A 25,398-nucleotide genomic window follows, 5' to 3' on the forward strand; every position below is an offset into this window, starting at 1 on the left:
TGGTGTTGCTCTGTGTGGGCAGAAGCCTGAAGCCTTCTGAAGAGGTAAGGTGTTATTTGTATGGGTTGGAGCTTTCTGAAGTTGTCTGGTGTCACTCTGGTTGAAGTTTTCTGCTGTTGTGTGATGCTATCTGTGCATCATGGCCCTCTCAACTGTGGCAGTCATTGGCACAGTGTTGTTTCAAGTTCCATCTCTCTACAAAGTGTGTTAAATACCAGGCTTCTCCCTGTGTTATTCATGGTTTCAATATTTGCATGAAAGGCACTTTTTTATTTGTTCTAACTTGATGCTTGATAATATCATCAAGTTCCCTGAGCTCTTTTATTTTGAGATAAGTGAATCATACCATCTGCTGCAGCTGTATAAAAACAATTTTAATAGTCCTCCACAGAAAACTGCTGGAGCCTTTGGATGTTTTATTGGACCAGAGAGATGTGTCCTAAGGGAATTCTTTTCCACATTTCCTATTTTCTTGTCCTCATCTAAGCCTGGTTTCATATAAAGCAGCAGTGATGGAAGGTGTTCTGTTCTCTCCTGAAACAATCAGTTGGCTCTGAAATTTGTTCTTTGAATGTGGTTTTATTGTTTTTGTGGACTGTAGATTTCCCTCATACCAAATTTCTCCTAGGAGTGTGAGGCTTACTGCTGCAGTTCTTTCCCAGCCTCCTTCCTTTCTAAAGGACTTCCTTCTTCGTGCATTTTCCCTTTCTTGTCTTCAGCTTGGTTTTATCTGGTTTTGCTCCTTTCCTAACAGTTTTTTGTTTCCCCAATTTGCTTTTATTCTCCAGCAAAGTGTTTATTATTTTGGTTTTGCGTGTTATCTAAATTTTAAAAACTACATTTTTAAGTAGGCTTATGGCTGTAGCTCTGTCATGTAGGTATCTGCTCTATTTCATCAGTTGTGAAGATGCTTAGACGTTTTGAATATGGCTACCAAAATCATATTTGTCCTAGAGACTAGCAACAGAATTTGTTCTTGAAGAGTAACATGCAGCATATTTCAAAGCATCTTTTTCAATTTGAAAGAAAGCAGTAAAGATTTAAATTAAAGCATTCACTTGCCTTACAGTCACTGAAGAGAATAAAACTCTACTTGGAAGTATTCTGTTTCAAGGTAAAATCAGAAAAGTTTAGCTGAAATGGAAGATTTTTTTTTTCCCCTTGCTTTGCGTAGGAGATTTAAGAAAAGATTTCTGTGATGAAAAGTTGTAACTTGGATTTTAAACTTAGTAATTAGGGAACTGTTGTGTTGTGGTTTGTACAGTAGTTCAAGCTACAGCAGTAGTTTTGGTGATAAAGTTGATTACTTTGTAAAATATTACTCATGTAATCCTGGTTACAGAGTTAAAAGTGGTGATAGTTCCCTATTTGTTCTCATCCCATTTCCCACACACCATTAGCACATAGATTTTTTTGGGGGTTTAGCGCTTCAAAATCCTTTGGATTAGGTTGTGGCTTGGCAGAATCAGTCTAAGTTGGAGTACTGAAGATAAAGAAACAAGATTGTTCATCTGTTAATGGGATTTTTGTATCTCAGGAGCATTTACATACACTAATTAATAAATCATGCTTTTTTGAATTGCATGGGACGAGGCTTTCCTCATAACAGCAGCAAATTAATGGTGGTGATGCACTGGATGGACCACTCAGGTGTTCAGAGGTTCTGCTCTGTGTGCACGGACATGCTGCACGTCACAGCCCATGGTTTTGCTTGCTGTGGTGGATGGATTGCTTTTACAAATGTTGCACAAAAATTTTAGTGGATCAGTTTGCTCTGCTAGGCAGGAAAGGAAAAAATTAAAATCACAAAGTGGCATCAGTAGCACCAGTCCTGGAAGTATTTGTTAGTCTTTTATCTGCTGGTAGAGAGAATAATTAGAGACTCAAGACTTTATTTCAGCAAAGGTTATAAAAAATTCTGCCTTGTTGACCTCTCTCTGAGTGGGCACGAATTAGTGCTCAGAACCTGTTGGAGCTGGCATTTGGAAAATCCAGAGGATAAATTTTAACACCTACTAGGGCATGAGGCAATTAAGGTACCAACTTCAGAATAGTTTCAAAGACTATATAATAGTTAAAATAATTTAGCAAACAGTCTAGTAAGTACACTTGGAAACATATTCTTAGTCCTGTGGTTTTTATGGTTCTGTAAAGCATTTTCCTATACAGTTCAGGAATGTCATTATTTTTGCTCAGCAAGTCAGGTTGCTAGTTTTCTGTTTCAGTATATTAAAATATATAGTATTTAGTATATTAAAGTACTTACATGCTGAAAGCAAAAGAGTGGAATACAAGGGCCAAGTTATCAAACACAACAACAAAATTATTTTTTCGCAAATATTAAATTGAATACTGTATGTGTTATGGAGGGTCATTTTGTAATACTGTATTAATCCTTTTTAAGTAGTGTGTTAAATATAGTTTTAGGTTACAACATAATGTTAAAATAGAAACTATGCAATGTAAGATATTTTTTACTAGCTCAAGAAAGGGATAAGATAAACAAGAAACTCTTTGCACAGAGATAACAGCAACAGGAAACCTGAAGAGTTCCAGCCTCCTTATCAGAAAAGACAAACATCCTTCCACCTTCTCTGTCTTTATGGAACCACCAGGGTTAAGGGGAAGAAGTTGAAAAAAAGCAGAAAAACTCTTAATTTGCAAGGAATTTATGCACCATGTATGAGATGTATGAATATGCAACAGGCTGTGGCTTTTAAGGGCTGTTCCTTTGTTCACAAGGCGTGGTTTTGGCAGCTCAGTGCCCAAAAACATCCGGACGTCCGTAATGCTTTGCTTTTTATTGTCTCAGAGTGTCCTAATCCTCATTGTCCAAATTTTTATTACTCTAATTTTATTACTATTTTTTATAATTATTTTGTTACTAATAAACTTTTAAGAATTTAAAAAACAAGTGATTGGTGTTTTTCACATCGAGTCACTGTTGGGAGAAGGCAGAAGGGCCTCACTCTCTCCTGGGAAGAAGGTTTGGGTTCAGAAAGTGTGCTGGAGGGAGCTGTCTGCTATTCTCTGTTATCAGGGATGTTTGTCCATGTCAATAATTTCTTTTCTTTATGCCTTTTGTTATTAATAAAAGGCATTAATATTGTTGTTAATGTTGTTGCTGTTAATGTTTGTTTTCTTATTTTGTTGCTGTTTCCAGTCAATTGTTGTTACCTTGACCTGTGATCTTGTGCCTTCAGTTCCTCTTTCCCTCGTGTGCCCTCAGTTCTCAGCTCCATCCTGCATCCCTGCATCCTTCCATCCTGCTGCAGAGGGGGCGAGCCGTGATGTGGGGAATCTCGGTGTGGGTGCTGAACATGGCAGTGCCATTCCTAAACCACAGCAGGAAGGGTTGAGGTGACAGCAGAGCTGCCCAGAGCAGGCTGGAAACAAGCTTGACTGGAGCATTTGCTGTGCTGGGTCTGGTGCCCCTGCTCACTGTGTGCTTGGTCTGTGCGTGTGGCCGTGGCCCTGACCCCGTGCACCTTTCCATGCTTGCACTCTGTGCCCACCACGGTGCTCCTTGTCCAAGCAGGGAGAGGGACCAGGATTGCTGTGCTGTGGAATATCAGTTCATGAGCTGGTGGCAGCAAGGGCAGTGAAGGTGTTTGGGATGTGTGTGCAGTGCTGCTCCCTGCCCTTGCCTCGGCACTACCACATGAACTGAAGAATGTTTGTGCTTGTCTGTTGGTTAAGGGACCTCCTGCTCTGTTCCCCACATGAGATTCAATTTTGCAATGCTGTCTCCTCATCAAAGTGAGGCATGGTTTCTGTGTAGCTGTAGCGTGGACTTTTGCAGTCTTTGTTCTTATACAAGTTTCAAAATCAGTTAATTTCCCTGGTTTCCTCACCAGAAGCTCTATCAAATCACTTGGATTTTCTAGAGGATCTTTGTAGGTTCATAATCTGACATGTTACTTCTTTTAGCAGAAGTACAGTGTTTGTTGGATAGAGTAGGGTGAAATTTTCTCTCTCCTGTTTTTGCTGAGCTGTTTTCATGCTGATCCTTGAGAACAAAATTTGTGATCACTGATGCTGTCAAAAGTAGTTTCCAGAGTCTGGGGTGATAAGACATAGAGACTTTTTGGTAGTGGGATGTGACCACTTCAGAAGAATTGCCAGTGACAATTCCTTGTGGTGTAGGTGTGTGTGTGACACTGACAAGCTTACCTCCCATCCTGGAAAGAATGCTGGCAGTGAGACTTGATCCAATTTTCATATCTGATATCCTCTGGTTTGTTTCATTTTACACCTGGGCAACTGGAACGTAGCAACAGGAAACCAGTCCTCTGGTCTTTATGCCAATTTTTGAATAAAATGTTATTTAATGGTTTCTGGAGAAAATGTCTGTAGTGCGGGTATCATATTTATATTAACCTTCAAACTATTTTCTGTTGTTAAAGTTGTACTTCAGCTTTTTTTTAGGAAGCAGAATGGGATTGGAGCATATGGAAAAAACTTCTGGTTTTTAAGTAGGTTTTTTTTTTAATGGAATTCAAGAGTCTTAGTATTTTTTTTTTTCCAAATGCTTGTGACAGAAAATGCTGAATAACAGGGTCAGCTGAAGTCTCAGTAATGTAAGAGCTTGTCCAAGTGGACTCAGTGAAGCAAACACTTCAGATTCTTGTGGACATAATTCCATTCCTCTGTGATATGTATGTGGATAAAAAACTATATAAAATACTCTGCTACCAGGAAGAGTGGACAAGGTATATGTTATTTTTATGGAAAATAAGTTCCATGTATGAATTGTGGGTCCTGACTGCTGTAGTGGCAAACATGATTGTCTTGTGTGTTGCTTTTAGGAAAGCTTAAACTGATCTGTTAGGATTTGGTTGTTTTTTTGTTCAATGAACTTTTATTTACAGTTCTGATTTGCCTTTAGAATTGTCCAGCTGCACTTGGGTGATTTTTGTGACCTGCCTGCCCCTCCTCTCTGTTTTATCAGTAGTAGTTGACTTTGCCATTTTTTAAAATGAATTTTGGTACATTTTCTGAGCTATTGGTGGGTTGTGCTGTTGCCCTCCTCTGTAACTCTGGTATGTTGTCTTTTTATTACTTGCTGCTGAATAACATCTGCAGGATAGTGAATGATTTACCATGGGCAGAAAAGAAATAACAGTGCTAGGGTTTGCACTAAGGCATTTGACTTTTCCATACCCTGATTTTTAGGATGTTGACATACCTGTGGTATATAGAGTAGACATGACTATTCTTGAGTGATTCCCCTCATGGAAAGAAGGTGGAAGACAATTCCAAGGGTGAGCAGCAGCCCTTGTGTGCCCTCATTTGTGTGGTGTTTGTTTGGGCAGAGTGGCTGGGTGCATCCACCTGGATGAGGATGCTCTGTGTGTGGCGTGGATTCAAAGCAGAAGAATGCTCCCACCTTAAAATAAGCTTAATAGCACAAGAGATTTTATGAGATGTTCAATAGGAAAAAACATATACCACTAAGATAAACTTTAATCCTGTGTCCTGTTTGAGCTGTTAAATGTCTAACATGGATTAGAGCACACTTGGTGGCTCAGGTTCTGCCCGTCAAAGAGATGATTTAAAACTATAATTGCTTTCTAATTTTTCTTTTCTTGTGCAACTAACTTTTGGATGAAAATACAGGGTAAAGGTAGCAGTTCCAAAACTGACAGACCCATCTAGCTGTGGGTGTTGGTTCCAAGATAGCTCAATAAACACGTTTAATTGCTTTGTGCTGAGGGAGATGCTGCTTATCTGTAATTACATGGGATTGGTACTGTTATCTGTATGGTCTTCCCTACTCTCTCATATTCATTTGTTTGATCTCGAGTTAGATAACAGGTTTGCTTGAAAAGAGCTGTATTCTATGTGTGTGCAGATCATAAAGCAAGTTGGTTTTGCTAATGGTAATTCCTTTGGTCTCTAATAAGGGATCACGGCATACAAGCATCACCATAAAAACCCGAGTAAAACATCTTGTTTGCAGGCAACAAATAACAGACAAAGGGGAGCAAGTTTACTGTATTTATCCTCTTTCTTCTTGTGGTGAAAGCTGTCTTGTTCTCTGTGTGCTTGTGGGGATTTTTAAAGCAGCTTTTTGCAGTAGAATGTTAGGTGTCATTGTTGTGTTTTCAAGCACGGCTGTGGTAGAACCAGCTGATTAAAAACTGTCTCTATCTAAGTTGTGTAATGAGATGTAATTCTCGTTGCAGCCACTGCGAGCTCACAGATGTGAGCCAGGGCAGCTCCTCCTTGTGCAGCAAGCTGCCACAGGCAGTGCTTTGCTGGTAAAACAGTGTTGGCAGAAAGCGAAGTGCTGCCTCTCCCCAGCCTCTGGGTTACGATAGCATCTCTGCTGTCGCCTTGAAATGCAACCAGTTAGTTCAACAGCTTTAGTCTGAAGTGTGATCTGTTATGTTCTTCATCTGCTTGTTTATTCCTTTTGTAACTCGCAGCTGAACGTCTTGGTTTTTGAAAAAATAAACCCCCTGCTCCAGAACCGTGATTTGGCTGTGCCCTTGAGCTCCGGGGTCCCCACCAGGGCACTCGAGATTGCCATACAGGGGTGCTGGAATTGTTAATTGTTTTTGCCTTGAAATGGAAATAAAGGGACCCGGGTTCAGGTGGCAGGTTCTGCATGCCACTTTGCCACTTTGCCACTGGCTTAGACCAACACTTTAAAGATATTTTATTACTATAATTGCCCGCTGCTGAGACTTCTTATGCTGCTATTGAACCACCTTGCACAAGGGGCTGGGAATTCCTGGTCTTGGATTTCGTGCTCTGAAGGGCCGAGTAATCAATAGATTACTTCTCCAATCAATAGATTATATGAAAACTGCATAGTTCTACGAGGTTTCTATGCTCAGTATTTTTTGTCAGGGGTGATTGACAGTTTTTGTTTTGATTGCTGCATTAATGTAATAAAGGGTATAAAAGTACATTACAAGTCATGCTGTTCTCACTAGGAGATTGAACTCATGTTTGTGGTCGGAAATTAATCTGGCTTTAATTGCCTGTGAGCCTGAAGTATGTTCCTTTTTGTAAAACTGATCTCACATAAATATAAATCACTAACTGCCTGTTCTTTAATTATGTATTGGTGTATAGTATCTGCATGCTGGAGGAGAATATGAGCATCTCCAGTTACAGTGTATTGGAGGTCATTAAATCTTCCCTGTTGGGTGAAGTTTTAGTAGCTCTGCATTTCTAAATACTGAAAAATGAGCTGTGCTGCCACTTGTTTTAGTGTGACGGTGTTCAGCTACAATTAGTTACTTTATCAGTAAGGTTATAGGGTTTTTTTTTTACAATATGGCAAGCAATTGCTGTAAAATAGACTATAAAATTGCAAAAAAAAAAATTCTTTTCATGTCATTGTAAATTATTTTGAGATATTTCAATGTAAAATAAAAAAGTAAAGCCTTTGAAAATATTTTTTGGTAATTCATGAATATATGGCTGAATTCTACCATGGTCCAAAAATATTCTGTTTTTGACTAATGTAACCTGCATTCTTGGTAGCAACATCTCTTCTTCCCTCTCTTGCCAAGGAAAAACACTTGTCTTTTCTGAGTTCATCCTGTGAGGAAGATGTCAATTCCACGATGACTTTGTTATGAGAAGGGATTTCTGTTGCATACCTCAAAGAAAACATGACATGCTTCACCTTGTTTGGGGGCCAGTGTTTCCAGAAAGATGACACGTCCCATTTCTGCAGGTGGAATGAGAACTTCCACCTTTGGATGGTGAAAGTCAGGAGCCTTTTTTTAACATGTTCTTACACGAGATACAAAGAAGGGAAATAAGTAGAGAGAGGAGAGAATTCGCTGAGTTGGTTTCTGGAAAAACAGTGAACAAACTTACTGCATGAATGATGTGAAAACCAAATTGGGAATTATTCCCAAATGAATGCCTTTTGACTTTCTCTTGGAGGAGAGTATTGTATTTGAAATTTATTTTAAAATCTGTTGAGGTTGTTTTGTGGTGTTTTTTTTTTTTTTTTTTTTTAATAGCCATTACTTAATCAGTAGGGAATGTTAAGTGAAATAATATTACTAAGAGAAAACCATCTAAAATGTGTGGATGAGTAGTTTTTGATGTTGAGGGCTAATTACTCTTAACAGCAACTTTGATTCATAGTACAATTGAATTTGTAACTTTGTGCAACTTATGATCTTGGATTTACACTTCAGCCCAAGATGAACAGTAAAAATAGATAATTTTTCAAGGAGATTGTATTCTCCTGTGGGTGTTGGTTGGGTTTTTTTGTGTGTTTGCTTGTGATTTTTTTTAATTGGTTGGGGTTTTATTTTATTACTCTGTGACATGCAAAATAAATTAAAAGAAATAATAATAATGATGAAAATAATAATAAAATAATTCATTTTTATAATAATTATTTAGACTAAAGACACTTTTGAGCTACTGGCAGGAGAACATTTGTGAGGTTTCCTCACGCTGTGGGGTTTTAAGGCTGCTGCTCTGATCAGAGCTGTAAGCTGAGTCCAGCCATGAACTGGAGTTGGCAGAAAAAAGACTCCGTGTGTCTTTCAGAGGAAAGGTGATCCCAGCTGTGGTTGTTCCACACGGAGTGTTTGCTTCCAGAATGAGATGCTGCAAAGGCCACACCTGCCTGTTGGACTGCTCTGTGTAACTGAGCTGCCCTGAGCGACTTCACCTGGCTGTGACTTTGCACTGGCACTGCAGTCCCTGGCTCTGGGGCTTTTTGGGTTTGTAAATGTTCATTTACCCACGTTTGTAAAGAAGTGCTTTTTGGTTTTTATTTTTATTTGTACATGAATACGCTGACAGTGACCTAAGGAGAGTGGTTCAAAGTTCCTTTTGTGCTATGTTCTTTGATTTGCTGCACACACAGGTTGTTCAGAACTAATTGTAAGCAACTTAAAATGCAAAATGGTGCCTGAAATAGTCTGTGTAAGGAGATTTGGAATGATTTCCTTTTTATCGCTGACAAAACTGTACCTTAAAAATGCCTTTAAAATTATTACACAATTAAAATTCATCTTCCTGTTAGTTATTATAATTTTCTGGACTTGTTGTTCAGAACATGTGTTAAGAAAAGATAGTCCTATTTTTTTTTTTTCTTGTCTATTTGGTCATCATCTGTCCAAACTGCTCCAAGACATGTGGCTTCAAAAGTGATGAGCTGCAGAACCAAGATTTTCTGCATATATCTCACATAATAATTTTACACTCACATGTTTTGCAGTACTTTGCAAAAACTGATAGTAAGATTTCTGAGAAACAGCTCACAGCCCATGTAGGAAAGAAGATGAAATGGTGACTGTGTGATTAGTGTGAAATTTTGTGTAGTGACAGAAAGACAGAATTTTGTGTAGTGCTGTAAGAAATGCAAATGTTGAATACATGGTGTTTAGGAGAATTTTTTTTTCCTTTAATGTAAAAATTTTGCCCCTTCAATTACTGTTTTCAGCGTATCTAAACAATACTTTTAATGTGTTTGTCATGTTAGAGAGCTCCAGGGGATTATCAGTGCTGACATGAGTTGATTCAGAATCAGCAGTTTGTGGAAATCTTGATTGAAGGCTTGAGTTGTGCATGCCTTGGAGGTGACCTGGGAAAAGAGGGTGGAGAAACGTAGGGTTTATTTTGTTGGTGAACAACTTCAGCAGCAGATGAGCTTTAGATACTCGGGTGCAAATACATAAACCTGACACTTGTGCTTTCTTTTAAAATACTTGGCTATGGAACAGGTTTTTTTCCTTCCATTCGTGTTTTCTGTGAAAACATCTGCATTAGAGCATAACGTCCTGGGAGAATATATTTTCTGTTAATTAAAAAGCATTTTCTGTAGCAGGTATGTGGTTTTGGTAGTGTGAGGATGCTTGGTCCCAGAAACAGCTTAACTGGCTTATGTGTGTGTGGAAAGTCACACTGTGAGAGGACAGTGCCCACAGAGGAGGCCTGCAAGAACCAAATTTATTTGAATAAAGCAGGAGTCTGCTAAGCCATCGCCCTGAGGGGTGTCTCTCGAGGTTTTGGGGGATGCAGCCTCCTTTTATCCTGAGCTCCTGGCTGCGTGCTGCCCTCCCCTTTCCCTGCTGGCTGAGGGACTGGGAAGGTCCCAGTCTGCCAGCTATTCCCCCTTGAGCACCTTGCATCCTCCTGCCCACGTCCTGCACCATTAAAAGGAGCTTTCAGCCCTCCCTGGGCAGAGAAGTTTAATATTCATCACATGGAAGTCACCCTGTGGAACCTGCCTTTGCCCCAGAGCTCAGACATTCAGTGTGCTGGCCCCTGCCACAAACCTGCTTGGCTTGATGGCCATAAGGAGCCCACAGCTGCTCTTCCAGGGCCCCCCAGGTCCTGTCAGGTGGAGGCATTTGTGACAGGAGCACCCATTTCTGCTGTCCTGTGGAACAGCAGGATTATTGGCACCTTAATGATCCCATGAAGGCATTGCCTGAGGTGAGCTCCGTGGTACTTGGTGGTCCAGCTCCTGCAGCCTGAGTTGATTCTGGTTGTGCAGCCCATGATGCACATGTGCACAGGTCAGTGTTGGTGAAAAGCATTCGCTTGGGTTTTTGGAGATTGTGAGGGAATTTGGACCAAATGGTTTTGTCTGCTTTCTCTTCATTGGTACAGAAAGCCAATTGTATCATGATGTGGTACCTAGAGTTGTGAACAGGATGGTTTTGGTGATTGCTGGTAGGCATGTACTGAACAGAACTCTCTATAGGTATATAATCTCCTTGTGCATTACAAATAGTACTAAAAAAGAAAATAATCACGTTTTTCTGTTCCTAGGATTGTCATGTAGGATGTTGCTGCATGCAGCGACATGGGAAGATTTTTCTGAAAAAAATTTTTGCTTCTCTGTCCACTTGGATAATTATCTTAAAATGAAAGCACTTCAATATCTCCACAGATTCCTGCTTTTTAAGGTGCATCATGGTCAATTCAAAGCATTTTGATGACTTAAGAAATGGAATTAAAGGAAAACCTCAATGATATACAAATGTTTGTGCCTTTTGGCCGTGTCTCAAAGAATGCCAGGATAGCTGTTGGAAAGGCCTGAATGAAATGTGAGTGACTCAATTTGGGTAAATATTATGGATTTCAAAGCAACAGAACTTTTGTTCCTGTCTTCTGCCATATAGACCAGATGCACTTTAGCATGAAAAATCTTTGCTCATCCACTGAAGCTGAAATTGGTCCTGAAATTGGAAGAAAACACGTTGAAGTTTGGATGTATTTTCCCTTGCTCTTAGAAGGAAAAGATTGTGGATTTCATTTGTCCTTAGGATTAATTTTCTCCCTGTGCTTATTGAAACTATAGGTTCAGTGAGGTTGGTTTTGACAAAGGCCAGCACTAAACATTAATTCTCAATTTTGAGCTTTGCAGAAGGAAAATAAAATCCTGAGGGACTGAGAAGAGATGGCCTTTTCTCCCAGTGGACTTTAAATATGTGCCCAGACAATAGTCTGTGTACTTTATTCAAGAAACACAACAGTAGCTATTTTTAAAATGTCTCTATTCATACCTTTGCAGTGATTATTTGTGAAAGATGTGGTAATAAAAGGATAAAGCAGATCAGCTATTTCTTGGGGAAAAAAAAAAATCACTGCTAGAAAAAGTTCCTATAGAATTTGTTGTCAGTGCTCCCCACTTGAATTCAGCTTGTTTGTTCTGCTTAGTGTATATTAAATACTTGAGTGTCTTAAAATAGTAAGCTGTAGAAAACCCAAGGTGTTTGAACAAGAGGTCAGATGTCTTTTATTGCACTCAGAGTTGATATTTGAAAAATGAAGCCGAGTGGAAAACAAGTTGTGTTGTGACAATGAACAATTTCTGTTGTGAATAACAAGGAAATTCAGGCAGCAAGTTTAGAGAACATGACTCATCATAGGAGCACCAGAAGAATGAAGTAGCAAAAAGCATCTTGCAATGTCTTGATTATTTTGTTTATATTGCTTTTCTGTTCTCAGGATTTTTTTTTTTTTCCACAAAGAGATGGAATAGATACAAATAAAACAAGAAGAAATACTTTGATACAGACCAACAGTGGCTGGCAACGCAGTAATAAATATTTATTGTTAGCCTTACCAAACATCCTAGTATTTTGACCTTCTTTGCATTTTCAAGCAAACACTAGCTCTCATTTCAAGTATGAAATGTCTATTACTGTGAAAAATGTGGGCTTGTCATCCCCCTGAGAAAGATCAGTAAAAACAGGGAGAAGCACTGTGATCTCACTTGGATTGCTTGGGATGCACTGGCTGAAGCTGGGTGTAATAGTACAGAAATACTACAGAACCTGTTTCTCTCATCATGCAACCATTTGTTTTTGTGAATTTACCTTCATTAGAGTATTCAGTATTATAATAACACTCCAAGAAAAAATATTGTTACCTTGGCATTTGCATGAATGTCAATTGCATGAAAGAGTCTCCATTTTGTTTTTCTTTCTTCAGGCAGCAATTTCCAGGTGTTTCCTTTTCTTCTAGTGAGCTAAAAAGTTAGGCAGCATAGCTTGGATGCTGGCTAGCTGTTCTTCAGCTTTTTCTTTGTAGCATATTTTAAATAAATCAGTGTTCTGGTTGGTTTTATTTTTCCAATCCTGTAAAAAGCGGGAAAAGTGCCATTTTCAAAACAAGTATGTTCTGCAAGTGTCTTGAAAATATGCTAATTTCATCATTGATAAAACTGAAAATATACTAGTTTAATAATTGCTGTTCTTTGTAGCTGTTCTGGAAGGTGACACATGAAGGGTGAGGTGCTGGGGCTGTGTTCTCAGCTGCTGCAGCAGGCTTTGTGGCCCTATTTCCTTTCTCTCACGGGAGAGTTCTGTGATTCCAGGTTATCACTTGTGAAGCCCAGTTTTGGGTGGAAGTCCTCCATTAGGCATGCATCACTGTAAAAATGTTACACGTGGTATTGATGTGCTATATATGGTGTGTATATATATATATATATATATTTTATTTTTTTTTATGGTACTGGCTAAGGGTGTGATTCTTGCAAGCCAATTTTTCTTCTGCTCGTATTTTAAATTTGACATCTCTATTGTTCGATGATTCTTCTGAGCATTTAATTTGGGAGGAGGACTGCAAAGTGTTCCACTCACTGCACTCGAATGGCTGCCATTCACTGGAACCTTTCTTTCAGGCAAGAAGGGGACAAATGCCAGCAGCAGGACACAGGAGTTTCAGAGGGGAGTAATTGTGGGGTTGTCTCTTCTGTGGTTCTGTATTAAATCACTGGACGAAGGGCAAAACAGGACTGCAGGAAGCAACAGCATTTTCTAGGAAGGCTGATTTTTATTTATTTTATTTTTAATCAGAGAGCTTGGAGGGTAAGGTGTGTTAGGTGTTTTACACTTGCTGAAGGCACCCGAGATGGTCGTTGTCAATATAGGTTTTTAATTTTTATTTAATAGAAAAAGTGGACAAACAGGACTGGGGATTGAATAATATAAATAGAATTAAAGGACGATATAATTAAATTATTAATAGAATTAAATAAATTCTATTAATTAATAGAATTAAATAATTACGCATTGCAAGGTCACTTTTTGGGGAATAACAGCCTTTCTGGTTTCAGAAGAAATTAATTTTATGTATTGGAAAGAGCCATGGCAGATGCCTTATGTGTGCTTGCTTATGACAGTGGATTAATGATCTTTTGGTGCCCTGTAAGTGTGAGCAAGGTGAGAGCTTGTCTGGGCAGAAAGGTGGCTGGCAGGAGCTTGTGGCATGGAAGGGAGGAGGGAGAGGCTGCTCGTGGAGCACTGACACCAGGACAGGAGGGTGTTTGGCACGTCCTGCATCCCAGCTCAGCATGTCAAGGAATTTTGTACAGTTTGCCAAAGTCCTTTGGAGATCTCGTCCAGCATGGTGAAGTCCTCTTTCAGACAATGTCAGGGTTGTGAGAGGAAGAAAAAACACTTTTAGAAAGATCTGATGGAGTGCTTGAAGTGATTAGGGTTAGTCGTACATCTAAAGGATCAAATGACTTTAAAGAAGAGTATAAAGTTCTTGTCCTTAAAAAAGAAAGAGGAGAGGAATTGTGAGCTGTTAAAAACAAGCATTATGATGTTTCAATTCATGTGTCACCTTTGAGTTTCAGTTTTGTGCAAGTTCTGCAGTCCCATTTTGTTACACAGCAAAGGAAAAACAATCACAAAGGCTATGAAGCGTTGTGGAGTAAACTTTATTGCATGTGGAACATCATTAGAGGAATTGCAGATCAGCCATGGTAAAATGAAATGCTTAAAAGGTATTTATTATGAGAGCTTTTCAGTAAAAAGTCTCGTTCACTTAAGTGGTGATCTCCAGCTCTTTGTGTCTCTCTAACTACGCTAGAGCTAGCTGTAAAATGAAAGCTGTGAAATTTTTGTTTGTTGCTGTCTGTGTGTCATGAAAGAGCCAAATGCTTTCTAAAACCTGCAGTCACAAACTGATTATGAAATTCCCGGGGGACTCTGATGGGACTATCATAACTTAACAATGGAATGGTGACTCACTGCAGGAGAAATTCATGTCATAATCTTTTCCAGTATTTATAGGACCAGGAGGATAAAATGTCATTTAATTTCATTTGATTAAAAACTAGTAGGCAAGAGAGAAAGAGGAAGAAAAAGATGATGCATCTTTTATTTCAGGTGTGAAAGATGGAAGGAATGGGTGAGAAGCATTTTATGAAGCAGGACATTACAGTGATTAATTTCTAATCTGATCAATGCTCCAAAATGGTCACGTTAATATCTTAATTATTCCATTTGATAGCTTAAGGTGATAGTTATTTTTTTTTCAGGTTCTAGATGCAGGGTGTGGCTTTTGAGTGGAACAGCTGGATTATGAGGAGCTGAATGTGGATTGACTCTGGTGCTCTCAGGTTAAGGACCATGCCTGGTGCTCCTTAAAGGTTTGGCTGGTGTGTGTTGGTTCTTTCAGAAAGTGGAATTCAGTGAGCTTGTGTTCATTCCAGGTGCTTTGGGCTCTTCACTGGAGCTTTTCAGTGCTGTCACAACATGGGGAGCTTGTCACTGGGTCATGGTACATTCACCCATTCACCCCCTTCCTCTCTACCCATGTTTACTTTGGTTTATTTTCAACATCTTCTGAGTGGTCATTAATAAGCAGCTTGTATGTCAAGCTTAAAGTTGATCAAATTTAAAATGAATGAAAGCAGCAGCAGTAAGACTGTTAAACAAAATATAAGTGTTCTTGAATGAGCTAGAGCATCTTCAAAAATTCATCCGGCAATAAAAATCTCAGTGTTACATGTTGCAATAAAAATCTCAGTGTTGCATGTTGCTTAACAAAGAAAACCTGTCTGGAGGTTTGGCCAAAAAGGCCAATTTAGTTTTTTAGTATTTCTTTAATTTATTTTTTTTTTGTGTTCTGCTGTTCAAACGTGATGGAACTGAGAACTTGGTAGAAGTGGTGGTGAAAGGAGGATCAGATGTGTTCAGTACTTTGTAGAGATGACTGAGAAGAGTCAGATGCTTAGAAGACAAACAGACATGCAGGAAATAAACAAGTAGTTAAACATATTAGTGGGAAAAGACTGTTTTCTGGAAATTCAAGTTACTAGTGAGTTGAAGTGGAATAAAATGATTATTTCAGAGTATTTTATGTTTTAAAGGTAGCTCTTCTGACACTCCTGTCCCTTCCATGACTCTTCCTGCCAAGGCTGTAGGTCTGTTTTAGGACAGACAATCGTGATGTTTTTGCAAGTTTTTGTCCTGGTTTTCCATGAAGATGGAGAATAAGAGCATTTGTTTGGGTTTTTTTTTGAGCAAAACAAAACCATGAAGGCGTGACTCATGCTGATTAACCTTGTTTTTTTTTTTCCAAGAGGAATCATGATGTAATATAGGTTGATTTTGATTGTTATGTGTTGCTGCAGAATAAGTGCAATCCTAAATGACACCTGGGACTGCTGTGATTAAGTTTTTTGAGTGCATTTCTGAGTGGGTTAATCTTATGCAAAAAAAAAAAAAAAAAGGTTTTAATTTTCTGTTGCTCCTCCACATATTTCTAAAGGGATTTGCTAAATGGATTTCCCTACAGAACTAGAATATAAAAGCTAGAGGTCTGTTCATTGCTTATGTACATTAGTTCTGGTAAGGATTAAATGGAAATAACTTGAGTGGAAATCAAAGCGTAACAGATATACCCTGGACATTTTAAAAGTAATTTAGCAGGATTTGTGTGTTTTCTACAATTCATGTTCATTTTTGCAATTTTCTAAGCTAAATGCAGAGTGAAAAATGACATTTTTATATTAATAATTTTCATTGAAGGGAGATAATAAAAAAGTAGCTAGTTAGTTTAATATCCCACTCAATAGCCAGTGTTGGATTTTTATGGGTGTAGTACAAATAACAGTACAATGCAAAGAAAACCCAAAGTGATTGGAATCTTTAATAAGAAAGCTTCTCTGAATCTTAGTGGTATGTGAGAACTTACAGAGAATATGCTTGGAATTTTTAGCATCTGAAAGTATCTTTAAAATCTAGCTAAATTCTTCAGTTGTGTTAAAGAAGCAACCACATTTTTTAACTGTTTCAGTTCTGTGTTTTTAAATTGGCCTCAAGGAGTATACTTCTGGTTTTGTTATGGCAGAAGATAAATCAGAATGCTTAAATAGATTGTGGCAGCATTTGTGTAGACTGTAATGTAGTTTTGTCTTATAAATACTGCTTACAAAAAAATTCTGGGTCAGTTCTTCATTTTTCCATGTGAGTGGTGCAATTTAATATTGGGTGATCACCCAGCTAAATTTTGTTTCTTCATTAGCTTTGTAAAATACTGTAGGAAACTTTTGCTTCTAGAGCATAAGCTTAGGGAACTGTGTTAAATAATGCAGTCTAAGGATCTTAAAATATCATAATTTGTCCTTACTTCCAGCCTCAGTAGAGTTCTGTTATTAGTCTCATAAGTATATTTTTTATTTTGGGGGGGGGGGGGGAAATTTCATATAAAAGTCTTTATGTTTTCTAAAAAGTGTTTCCAGAAAAATGTTTGGGTCTTTGTTGCCTTTGAATTTCTGTTCTTATCCGAAGGAATTTGTGGGTGAATTTAATTCTTGGTTGCCTTTGAATTTCTGTTCCTATCCAAAGGAATTTGTGGGTGAATCTTAATTCTTTCAAGAGTTAAATTGGAAAATTTCACTGAAAAGGTGCTTTTACCCTTGGGCTGTGTAATTTGTGCGAGTAAGTTTAGTTCATGTTAATTTCTATTTAATATGATTGTAGCTGATAAGTAGTCTTCAAAATAAAATGAACCACCTGTTTCACTTAAAAAAAATAATCTGAGAAGTGGGGAGAAAAACCCCATGCAGAGATGAATATTGAAGTACATGGAGAATTTGTTTTTCAAGTCTAGCCTGAGTTCCCCCAGACAGCAGAGGTCAGCTCAACCAAGTGAGAGAAAAAACTTATGGGAACACCAAGGTGCAGAGAGTCAGTCACACTTGTACTTTGGTTTAGATACAAAGTCATAAAAACAATAAAAATCCTTTTCTTTCTGTGCTCCAGTGTGCATTCCCTAGGCTATAGAGTTACAGACAGTTACTTGGTAATTTGGAAAGAAAATATTTCCAAAGTGGAGCTGCAGTCGTACAAGTGCTGAGTGAAGAGCCAGTTATTTCTGTCAGCAGAAATAATTCCTGCCTTTTCAGCAGTCAGCTTCCAGGGGGCATGGGGCAGCTTCTGAAAACACTGCTGCTCTTCTGCTCTTTTTTAGGGGAAAGAAGGCGAAACACAGCATTAAGGTCTTTTTTTTTTTTTTTTTTTTTTTTTGGTGGTTTGGATTTGGTGTTTTTATTTGTTTGTTTGTGGGTGTTTGGTTTTCTTTTTTTCATTTTTAGTTTTGTTTTGGTGAACTATTCTGCCACAATTTCAGTTCTGCACAAAAAAAAAAAACACACTTCCAAAAAGGCAACGGGGTATTTTCCTCTAGTACACGAGGGAGATTTTCCAGCTAAGCTGTGTATCAGCCATCACACTGTCCCTGCTCTGAGGTGAAAGGTGTGTGTGCTTTCCCTCCACAGCGTTTCCTGGATATGACTTTTGGAGCTGGAGGTCACACAGCAGCTCTCTTGGCGAGAGCCAGTGGCATCAGTGTGTTTGCCCTGGACAGGGACCCCACAGCTCACAGAATGGCTCAGCAGATGGCACAAGCCTACCCGTAAGTTGTCTCCTCCTCTGCTACAAACGTGGTTGGTACTTTGGGGTTTTAGCCTCAATTTGATGTATTTTTTTAGTTCTAATATCTAATTGTGGAATGGCGTTCTGTGCTGTGTGCACCCTGTTCAACAGGAGAATCAGTTCAATTTCCTTAGGAGTGTTTGCATGCAGCTTCTTCTTAGGTTTTTTGGAGTAAATGTGTATTTTGCAGTTTTAATTTTAAGCAGGCATCAAGTAGCTAATTTTATCTTTAAAAAGAGATTTTAAAAAGATTCATGTGTTCTGCTTGCCTTGAGATGATTCGGAGTGCAAACTAGCACAAAAGCATACCTTTGTGGTACATATTTCACAAAAATGGTGGAATAATATGTTTTAAAATAATTAGGTCATTTAAATATGGATTATGAATATTTTAATTTTAAAAACCCCAAAATAATTGTAATTCGGTATTGGGTTTGCTAAGTATTTTGCCACTGGCTTCAGAAGCTACTGAACAATTTAATAAGCTACAATTTCTGTGTATAGCTTGTGCTTCAATTTTCTTTTTAAATAAGAGTGCTGAATTTGCTAAATGAACAATTGCTAAGTGCAAATTTTCACATCATTTTTAGTTCTGCCAAGTTCTTGCTCCTTTATTTAATTCAGGAACGGACGCAGTCAGAGCATCAGTGCATTGGTGCACAAGTGTGCAATATATGGAGCTGAATGTGAGCTTTTCAGAAAATCACATTTTCAATCTGACCAAGAAGTAAAAATACATAAACACAAAATTAAATAATATGAAGTAGAAAAGACTTCAGAAATGTAGGTGAGGTAGTAAGGAGAGAATACTCACTGTCAGGCTGAAAACATTATTTCAGAAAGAGCTTTAACATGGAGAGAAGTAAATATTTCCAGTAAGAAGAAATCTGGAAGAGGTGGATAAGAAACCACCTGGTTCTTCAGTCGTGTTGTCCCACATAGAAAGAAGTTCTAAGGCAGCAGTAATATTTAAATTAATATTAAATAGCAGCAATATTAAATATTAATAACACTGCAGACTCTCTAAGACCACTTAGATATATTTCTCTAAATTTGCAGTTCTCTTTGGGCTGCAGTGGCATGCAGTGTATATCTGCAAATCTGTGGGATGCCTCTCTCCGCTGTCCTTTCTCCAGAGAATGCTCTTTTTTGACAGAATGTTGTGGAGAATATTGTCAAGGAAAGTCCATTTTCTTTCGAACTAAGCCTTGCAAACATGTTGTGCCAAATGTCATGGGAGTTGTAAAGTCTTCTGTTCTTTCTGTCATGGAAAAAAACCAGTCTTTTAGAAACACACAACATAAAACAACAGTGAGCAATCCTCTGACTCAGTATAAGTTTATTTGAAAGTATCCTCTGCAAACCTGGATGTGAAAAGTTCATTTTCCAGATAGATGGAGAGATTTTACAAGTGTTGGGTGCTCTTCTGCCAATAATTGACCTCAGTATTTTTCTGCTTGCTTTGAAAAGATGAACTTTGTACAGCAGTTGATGTAACTTACTATGGTTTAATAGACAAAGGAGGTCTCCTAGTTCTTATTTTTGATGCTGGTGTCTACCTCTATGGATGCAAGCTATGCTCAGAATGAAGTGGATCCTTAAATAACATGGTGTTGTTGGTGAAAAGTCTTAATCATTGAAAGATGACTGGGTATGTATTGTAGGATACAGAGCCATATTCTTATTTGCTCTGGTCTTTTTCCCTCATTTTCTGTCCTTCCTATTAGAAAGAACAGGTGAGTCCTTTTTCATAAGGTAAATATTATCTTTTCTTATAATAGTTTGTGTTAAAATTTATGGAAAAAGAATGTTCTATATGTGCTAACTATAAATCTGCTTTCCCTGGGAAGTCAGTTGCATAAACCGTTGTCAAATTGAAAGGAGGTATAAGGATGTAATTTATAAACAGGTAAAGCCAGTGTTTGCTTACTAATTAGTTGAGTATAAAGGATTTGTTTCTGAGATATGGAGCTGCAATAAATGGATTTTTTTCAGTGTTCATTAAAAGACAGCTGGTTTAACATGATGGGATTTTATTGTCCATTTTCTGCACCGTGTCAGAAATAAACCTTGCATCAGTTCAATTCAAATCCGTGTGGGCATCAAAAGCCTGGGGAGTTCATCCAGCTGACATCTGTATGTGGTCAGGTGTGTTCTCAGATGAAATAGCTGCCTGGCTCACCAGGGAGCCACAGAAATAGTTGTGCTGCCTCAGAAGTGGCAGCTGCAGCCTGAGAGAGATGTGGGGCTGTCCCTGTGAGAAAGGCACAGCCCTCGGTGCACCTCACTGGACAGCCTCAACACGGGGCTGTGAACATCTCCACTTCTGCCTGCTCTGGGCTGCTCTCCCCTCCTCTCTTTGGCATTCCTGTTTAGGGAGAGGCTGTTTGACTCCCCGAGGTGGTTCCAGTGCCTTGGGGCTGACAGCACCAAGCTGGGGGAGAGGCTGCTGAGTAACCAGCACTGGTAAAATCTGATTCCCCCTGGCTGAAACTGTGAGTGCAACGGGCAGGCTCAAAGCCATGCTCCGGGTGAATTTTCTGTTGCCATTTTTTCCCTGCTGAAAGCAGAATGCTGCATGTGTTACTGCTTGTTCTGGTTAGAAGGCAATAATCTTGGTAAAGTCACGTAGTCCCGATTGTTGTTCGCTGTGTGGCTTTGTTTGTTGATGGCCATGGACTAAAACCCAAGGAGTGCCACCTCAACTGAGGAGGAACTTGTGTGCATGAAGGGTGCACACCTGCTCCAGGTGACCCTCTCCTGCAGGCCACTTGGACTGGGTGATCTCCAGAGGTGCCTCCAACCTCAGCATTTCTGTGAAATACACCCAAAGCTAATGTGGCAAGAGGAGATAAAGGTGCCTCAATTAAGGGGTTTTTCTATATTCAGAAGTCGTAAATGAAATCCTCCCTATATTTAACTGAAAGACAGCTGGAGTAATAAATCACTGGAGGAGAAAACTGAGGAAAAATGCATTTGATGTTTGCACTTTAAACGCGTCACTGTTTTTTGATGGCGATTTTGTCAGAGCTGAAATCTGAAGAGGGTGGAGGAGTTCCAGCTGCAGCTCTCACATTCGTTTAGTGGTGCTGCTTATTATTTTTATTTTTTTTTTTAAATATGTAGTGCTGCTTTAATAAGGCGAAAATGGGTCAGGGTCTGTTAGATATTCAGTGTGTGGGTGGGAATCCTTTGACGTGCTTTCTGGGGAAGCCACCAACTTGGGAATTGCTGCTGAGGATGCAGGAGAACCAGATAAAATGCAGTCAGTAGCAATAAAATTCAGTCAGTAGATAGTACAAGAAAACCCTTGCACGCCCACTGAAAGGAAGAGGCTGGAGAGGTGGCTGAAATCTGGCAATTAACCAACAGCATGGAACGTTTTTAAGTAGGAGAAACCCATGCAAAGCCAGTGCAGAGGGGGGGAAAAAAAATATGTGCTTTGAAATTCTCTGAGCAGATTAAGAAATTGTACCCCAAAAGTATGGCTAAATAGTACAGAATTCCTCATGCAATTGAAATACCATTTAAAGAGAGTTTTAAAGTGATTTTGAGGTGTGAGGGTGCTTGTGGATTTTGCTTGCAGAGTTACTCAAAGTTTGCAGAAGAAAAGTGATAGATCAGCTGTGCGTTGTATGCTCTGGGGAAAATAGATTTTTTTTTTCCCCAGTTCTATAAAAAATAGCTCTTTTTTTTTCCAGTTTTGATAAGCTTTTTTTAATGTGCTTATGAGTTGTAGCTGAGTATTATATATTGGTGCTTTTCTTGCTATATATTATTTTTATTTAGCTTTTAACTGTAGTTGCATAAGAAATTAATGTGCAATCAAGGCATATTCATTACAATGGTGCCTTGACTGCATATAAGTATACTTAATTAGATACTTAGAAGGTTATTTCTTTATAAAGAATTTTCCATGTGTGTCAACATCCTGCTGTCTCTCAAACACAGGCAAACAAATATAAGTGGGTTAGCTTCAATATGTTATAAGGTTTTTTAAGGTTAAATTATTAAATTAAGAAATTATATTTAAATTATTTTCTAACTTAATTGATTGGTTGAAGTCCCCAATGCGGACTTTTTTGTTTAACTATAAAACATTATTTAAACTTGTAAAGAAGAACAATTTGTTTCCGTTTTAAAACCTCTATTTTACTTCCTATTTATTACTATACTCTAAACCCCTAAACTTTCAGTTTTTTACTTTGTGATACTATGCACTTGTAACCAACTCCACACTTGTAATCCTGGTGCCACTGAAATAATCTTTGAACTTTTTTGATCTCTAAAGCAGACATCAGATTTTTCTTTCAGCCAATTTTCCTCCTCCTTGGTTTTGATGATCAAGTTTCTTATAGGTGTTTGGATGACTTAAGGACTTTTATATTGCCTTTGTAACCATCTCATTGCTAAAATGCATGTGAATGATTGTAGAACTTCAATTCTAATTATTAACATTTTATAATGTATGCTTCAAAAATATTTAGAAATATCTTATAAACAGTTTAAGCATTTTTTTTCCAGATGAACAGTTGAGTTCTGGGTATATTTTCATTACAGTAACAAGGGTTTACAGTTTGATTTTTTTAACAAAAATAATCATTGTTTCATAAAGGACACCGATACAGTACTGCTTCCATATTTTCTAAAATTTAGTTTCTCATAATAGCAAAACTCTTTCTGATGAGAAGGCAGAGAGGAAGGTAATAATTTCCAATCAGAAGGTTTTTGTGCCTGGTTGTTTACAGATCTTTTTGTCTTGATAAGAAGATAATTATTTTCATATTCCTTAGCAAGTTTGTACCAGGCTGCATATTTAGCTTATTTTTGTTCACAACAAGGAGGCATTAAGGCACTCTGCACAAATCAAGGGGACATAAACTGTTTTAAAACACTCCTTCTTGTATCAAACAACTCAGACAAAAGTTTATTTCATCAGTAGATAGATGATGATTGTTGAGGCTAGAAGACAGCAGCAGTTTGCTGTGAAGGTGGAAATTATATGAATGTGTAGACAAAAGGATGCTTGTCACTTACTGGGAGAAGGTTGAGACATGCTGGTATTTAAAATAAACACATGATTTACTAAGTGGCTAAATTAACCAAAAAAAAAAAGCTGATAGTCTCTGATTCATAATCTTATTTCTTCTACTTTGATAAAAGGGAAAACAAGTAACTAAATGAAAATTTGTAAACAGATTTTTGGATCAGAACTGAGCTTCACACTTAACTATGAAATATAAAAATGTATAGAGAAATTCAGGTTATTTTTCTGATTGAGTCATTGGGCTTCAGATACTCTTATTCTTAGATGCATTAGGATTATGCATATAGGTGACATAGACCATAAAAATGAATTACTTTGACTACATAATTCTGTTTTTTTCTTGTCGTGATAATAAACATAATTTGAATTTTAATTTGATTTTATTCTTTGTGACTCAGCTGTGCTAAGCATTGGACAGAACATTGAAAGGACTGAAAGGAAAATCAGGCAGTTAACTGCTGCTTTGGATTTGGATGCCTGAAAAATCCATCAGCTGAGCTTGATCAAGAAGCAAAGGTCAGGGTAGAGAGATTTCAGAGCATCTCTGTGTCAAGGCTCAGTAAGGTGGAATGGAAGCTGCCTGGCCTTGTCAGCCCTGGCTGGTGCAGGTGCTGGAGGCCAGGGCTGGCTGCTGGGTGGCCTTGGCTCACACAGGCTGGTAAGAGACAGCAGCAGCACAGACAGTCTGTGGTACTGGCACTCTGAGTGCTGTCAGCCCCACTGTGCTCACGACAGGCTCGAGGCTGCTGCAATCTAAACACTTCAGTATCCATGGGAAAACCAGAACCCAGTTCTTTCTGGCAATGATGTCCAGACTGGCCAGTCACCTGCGAGAGGATCTGTGCCACCTGCCTGGCTGGGAGAGGGAAGAGGAAGGTGAGGAGCACTCCTTTCCCTTTCAGCAGGACCAGAAGTGTGTGAATATTGAATATTGTGTGAACACTTTGAATAATCAGCAAGCCTTCTCTGGGAAAGCACCTTTTTTTGGTTTTGTTTTTTTTTTTTTATTCCTGAAAACCAGCATCTTTGCCTCTCAAAAAAAAAAAAACCCTAGGAAGTTGTTCTGCAAGGCTTGGAGAGCAGCTGCTAAACCCCCCAGGTTTTCTGTGCTGAACCCCCTGCTGCATCGTGGCTGCCCACCCTTTCAGATGAGCTGCAGTATTTTATCTCCTGTCAGGGTAAGGTGGTGCTTTATCCCCAGCTCCTCCATCACTGCTGGCCCTTCCTAAGGAGCAGGGCAATTAGCAGCAAAAGACAAGGCAAAAAATCTCATTCACCTGAGTTCAGCCTGAGTTTTGGTTCCTTGCACTGCAGTCTGGAGTGATGTGGGACTTGCAGCATGTGAGTGGATTCAACCCCTTCTGCAGTCTGCCTCTGGCTGGATGTTAGCACCCAGTGAGTACAGCATTAAAATTAAATACCTTCTGGCATTTAGTGGAGTTGCAGCCAAAAGCTGGTGATGCATGAGATTATGCTAGTACGTTTTCGTGTTCTAAAAATAAATAAGTAAAATTAATTTTCTATAGTTAAGTAAAAATTACGTGTCATGGCAGAATTGAAATGTGTGGTTTGTCACTTTTCCAAGCAGCAGGACCAGAAGTGTGTGAATACTGAATATTGTGTGAATACTTTGAATAATCTGTACTGCCACTTGGTTAAACTTCGTGCTGCAACAAAGCTTATTTCACTGACCATCTTGGACACTGCTCTGAGAGTAGACAGGGCAACTTCTTCAAGCTAACAAAATTTGGGTGAAATTTTCTTAAGCAGAAATTTATGTCCTTCAGGTTAATCTGGTCTATGTGTCAATACCAGCAGCTAATGAAAGGCTGAATACAAAGGTTAATTCTAGTGTGGCAATGAGGGGGAATTAATTATCATGGTAATGAGGGGGAACATCACAAATAGGTTTACTTTTACAGTATGCTTCAGGTAGGGTTTTTGTGGTGTATATGGTTGTGGTGTTGTGATATAGGACTTATGTGGTTGAAATGATCTTATTTCTGCCTGTTTGGAAAGCATTCCATGCCATGAAAAATATCTAGATTTGGCAAAATACGATGCATAATTATAATAGTTTTCTCTTTTGCCTTCAAAATAACCCATTATAAATGTTCAAATAGATTAACAATAATATTAGCTAAAATGGCTGGTGATGGTGAGAAGATACAT

The 25,398-nt window shown here is 38.5% G+C and overlaps 1 protein-coding gene across 3 annotated transcripts in view; it reads left to right on the forward strand.

The window, feature by feature from the left end:
- METTL15 (methyltransferase like 15) overlaps window positions 1–25,398 on the forward strand; it is a 73,354-nt gene that overhangs the window by 15,281 nt on the left and 32,675 nt on the right. For all 3 annotated transcript variants that reach the window (XM_053979940.1, XM_053979938.1, XM_053979939.1), the window contains one exon: window positions 18,023–18,159. In XM_053979940.1, the coding sequence (XP_053835915.1) occupies window positions 18,023–18,159 (137 nt within the window). The remainder of the gene's footprint in view (window positions 1–18,022; window positions 18,160–25,398) is intronic.

Source organism: Vidua macroura, chromosome 6 (genome assembly GCF_024509145.1).
Source record: "Vidua macroura isolate BioBank_ID:100142 chromosome 6, ASM2450914v1, whole genome shotgun sequence".
NCBI lineage: Eukaryota > Metazoa > Chordata > Aves > Passeriformes > Viduidae > Vidua > Vidua macroura.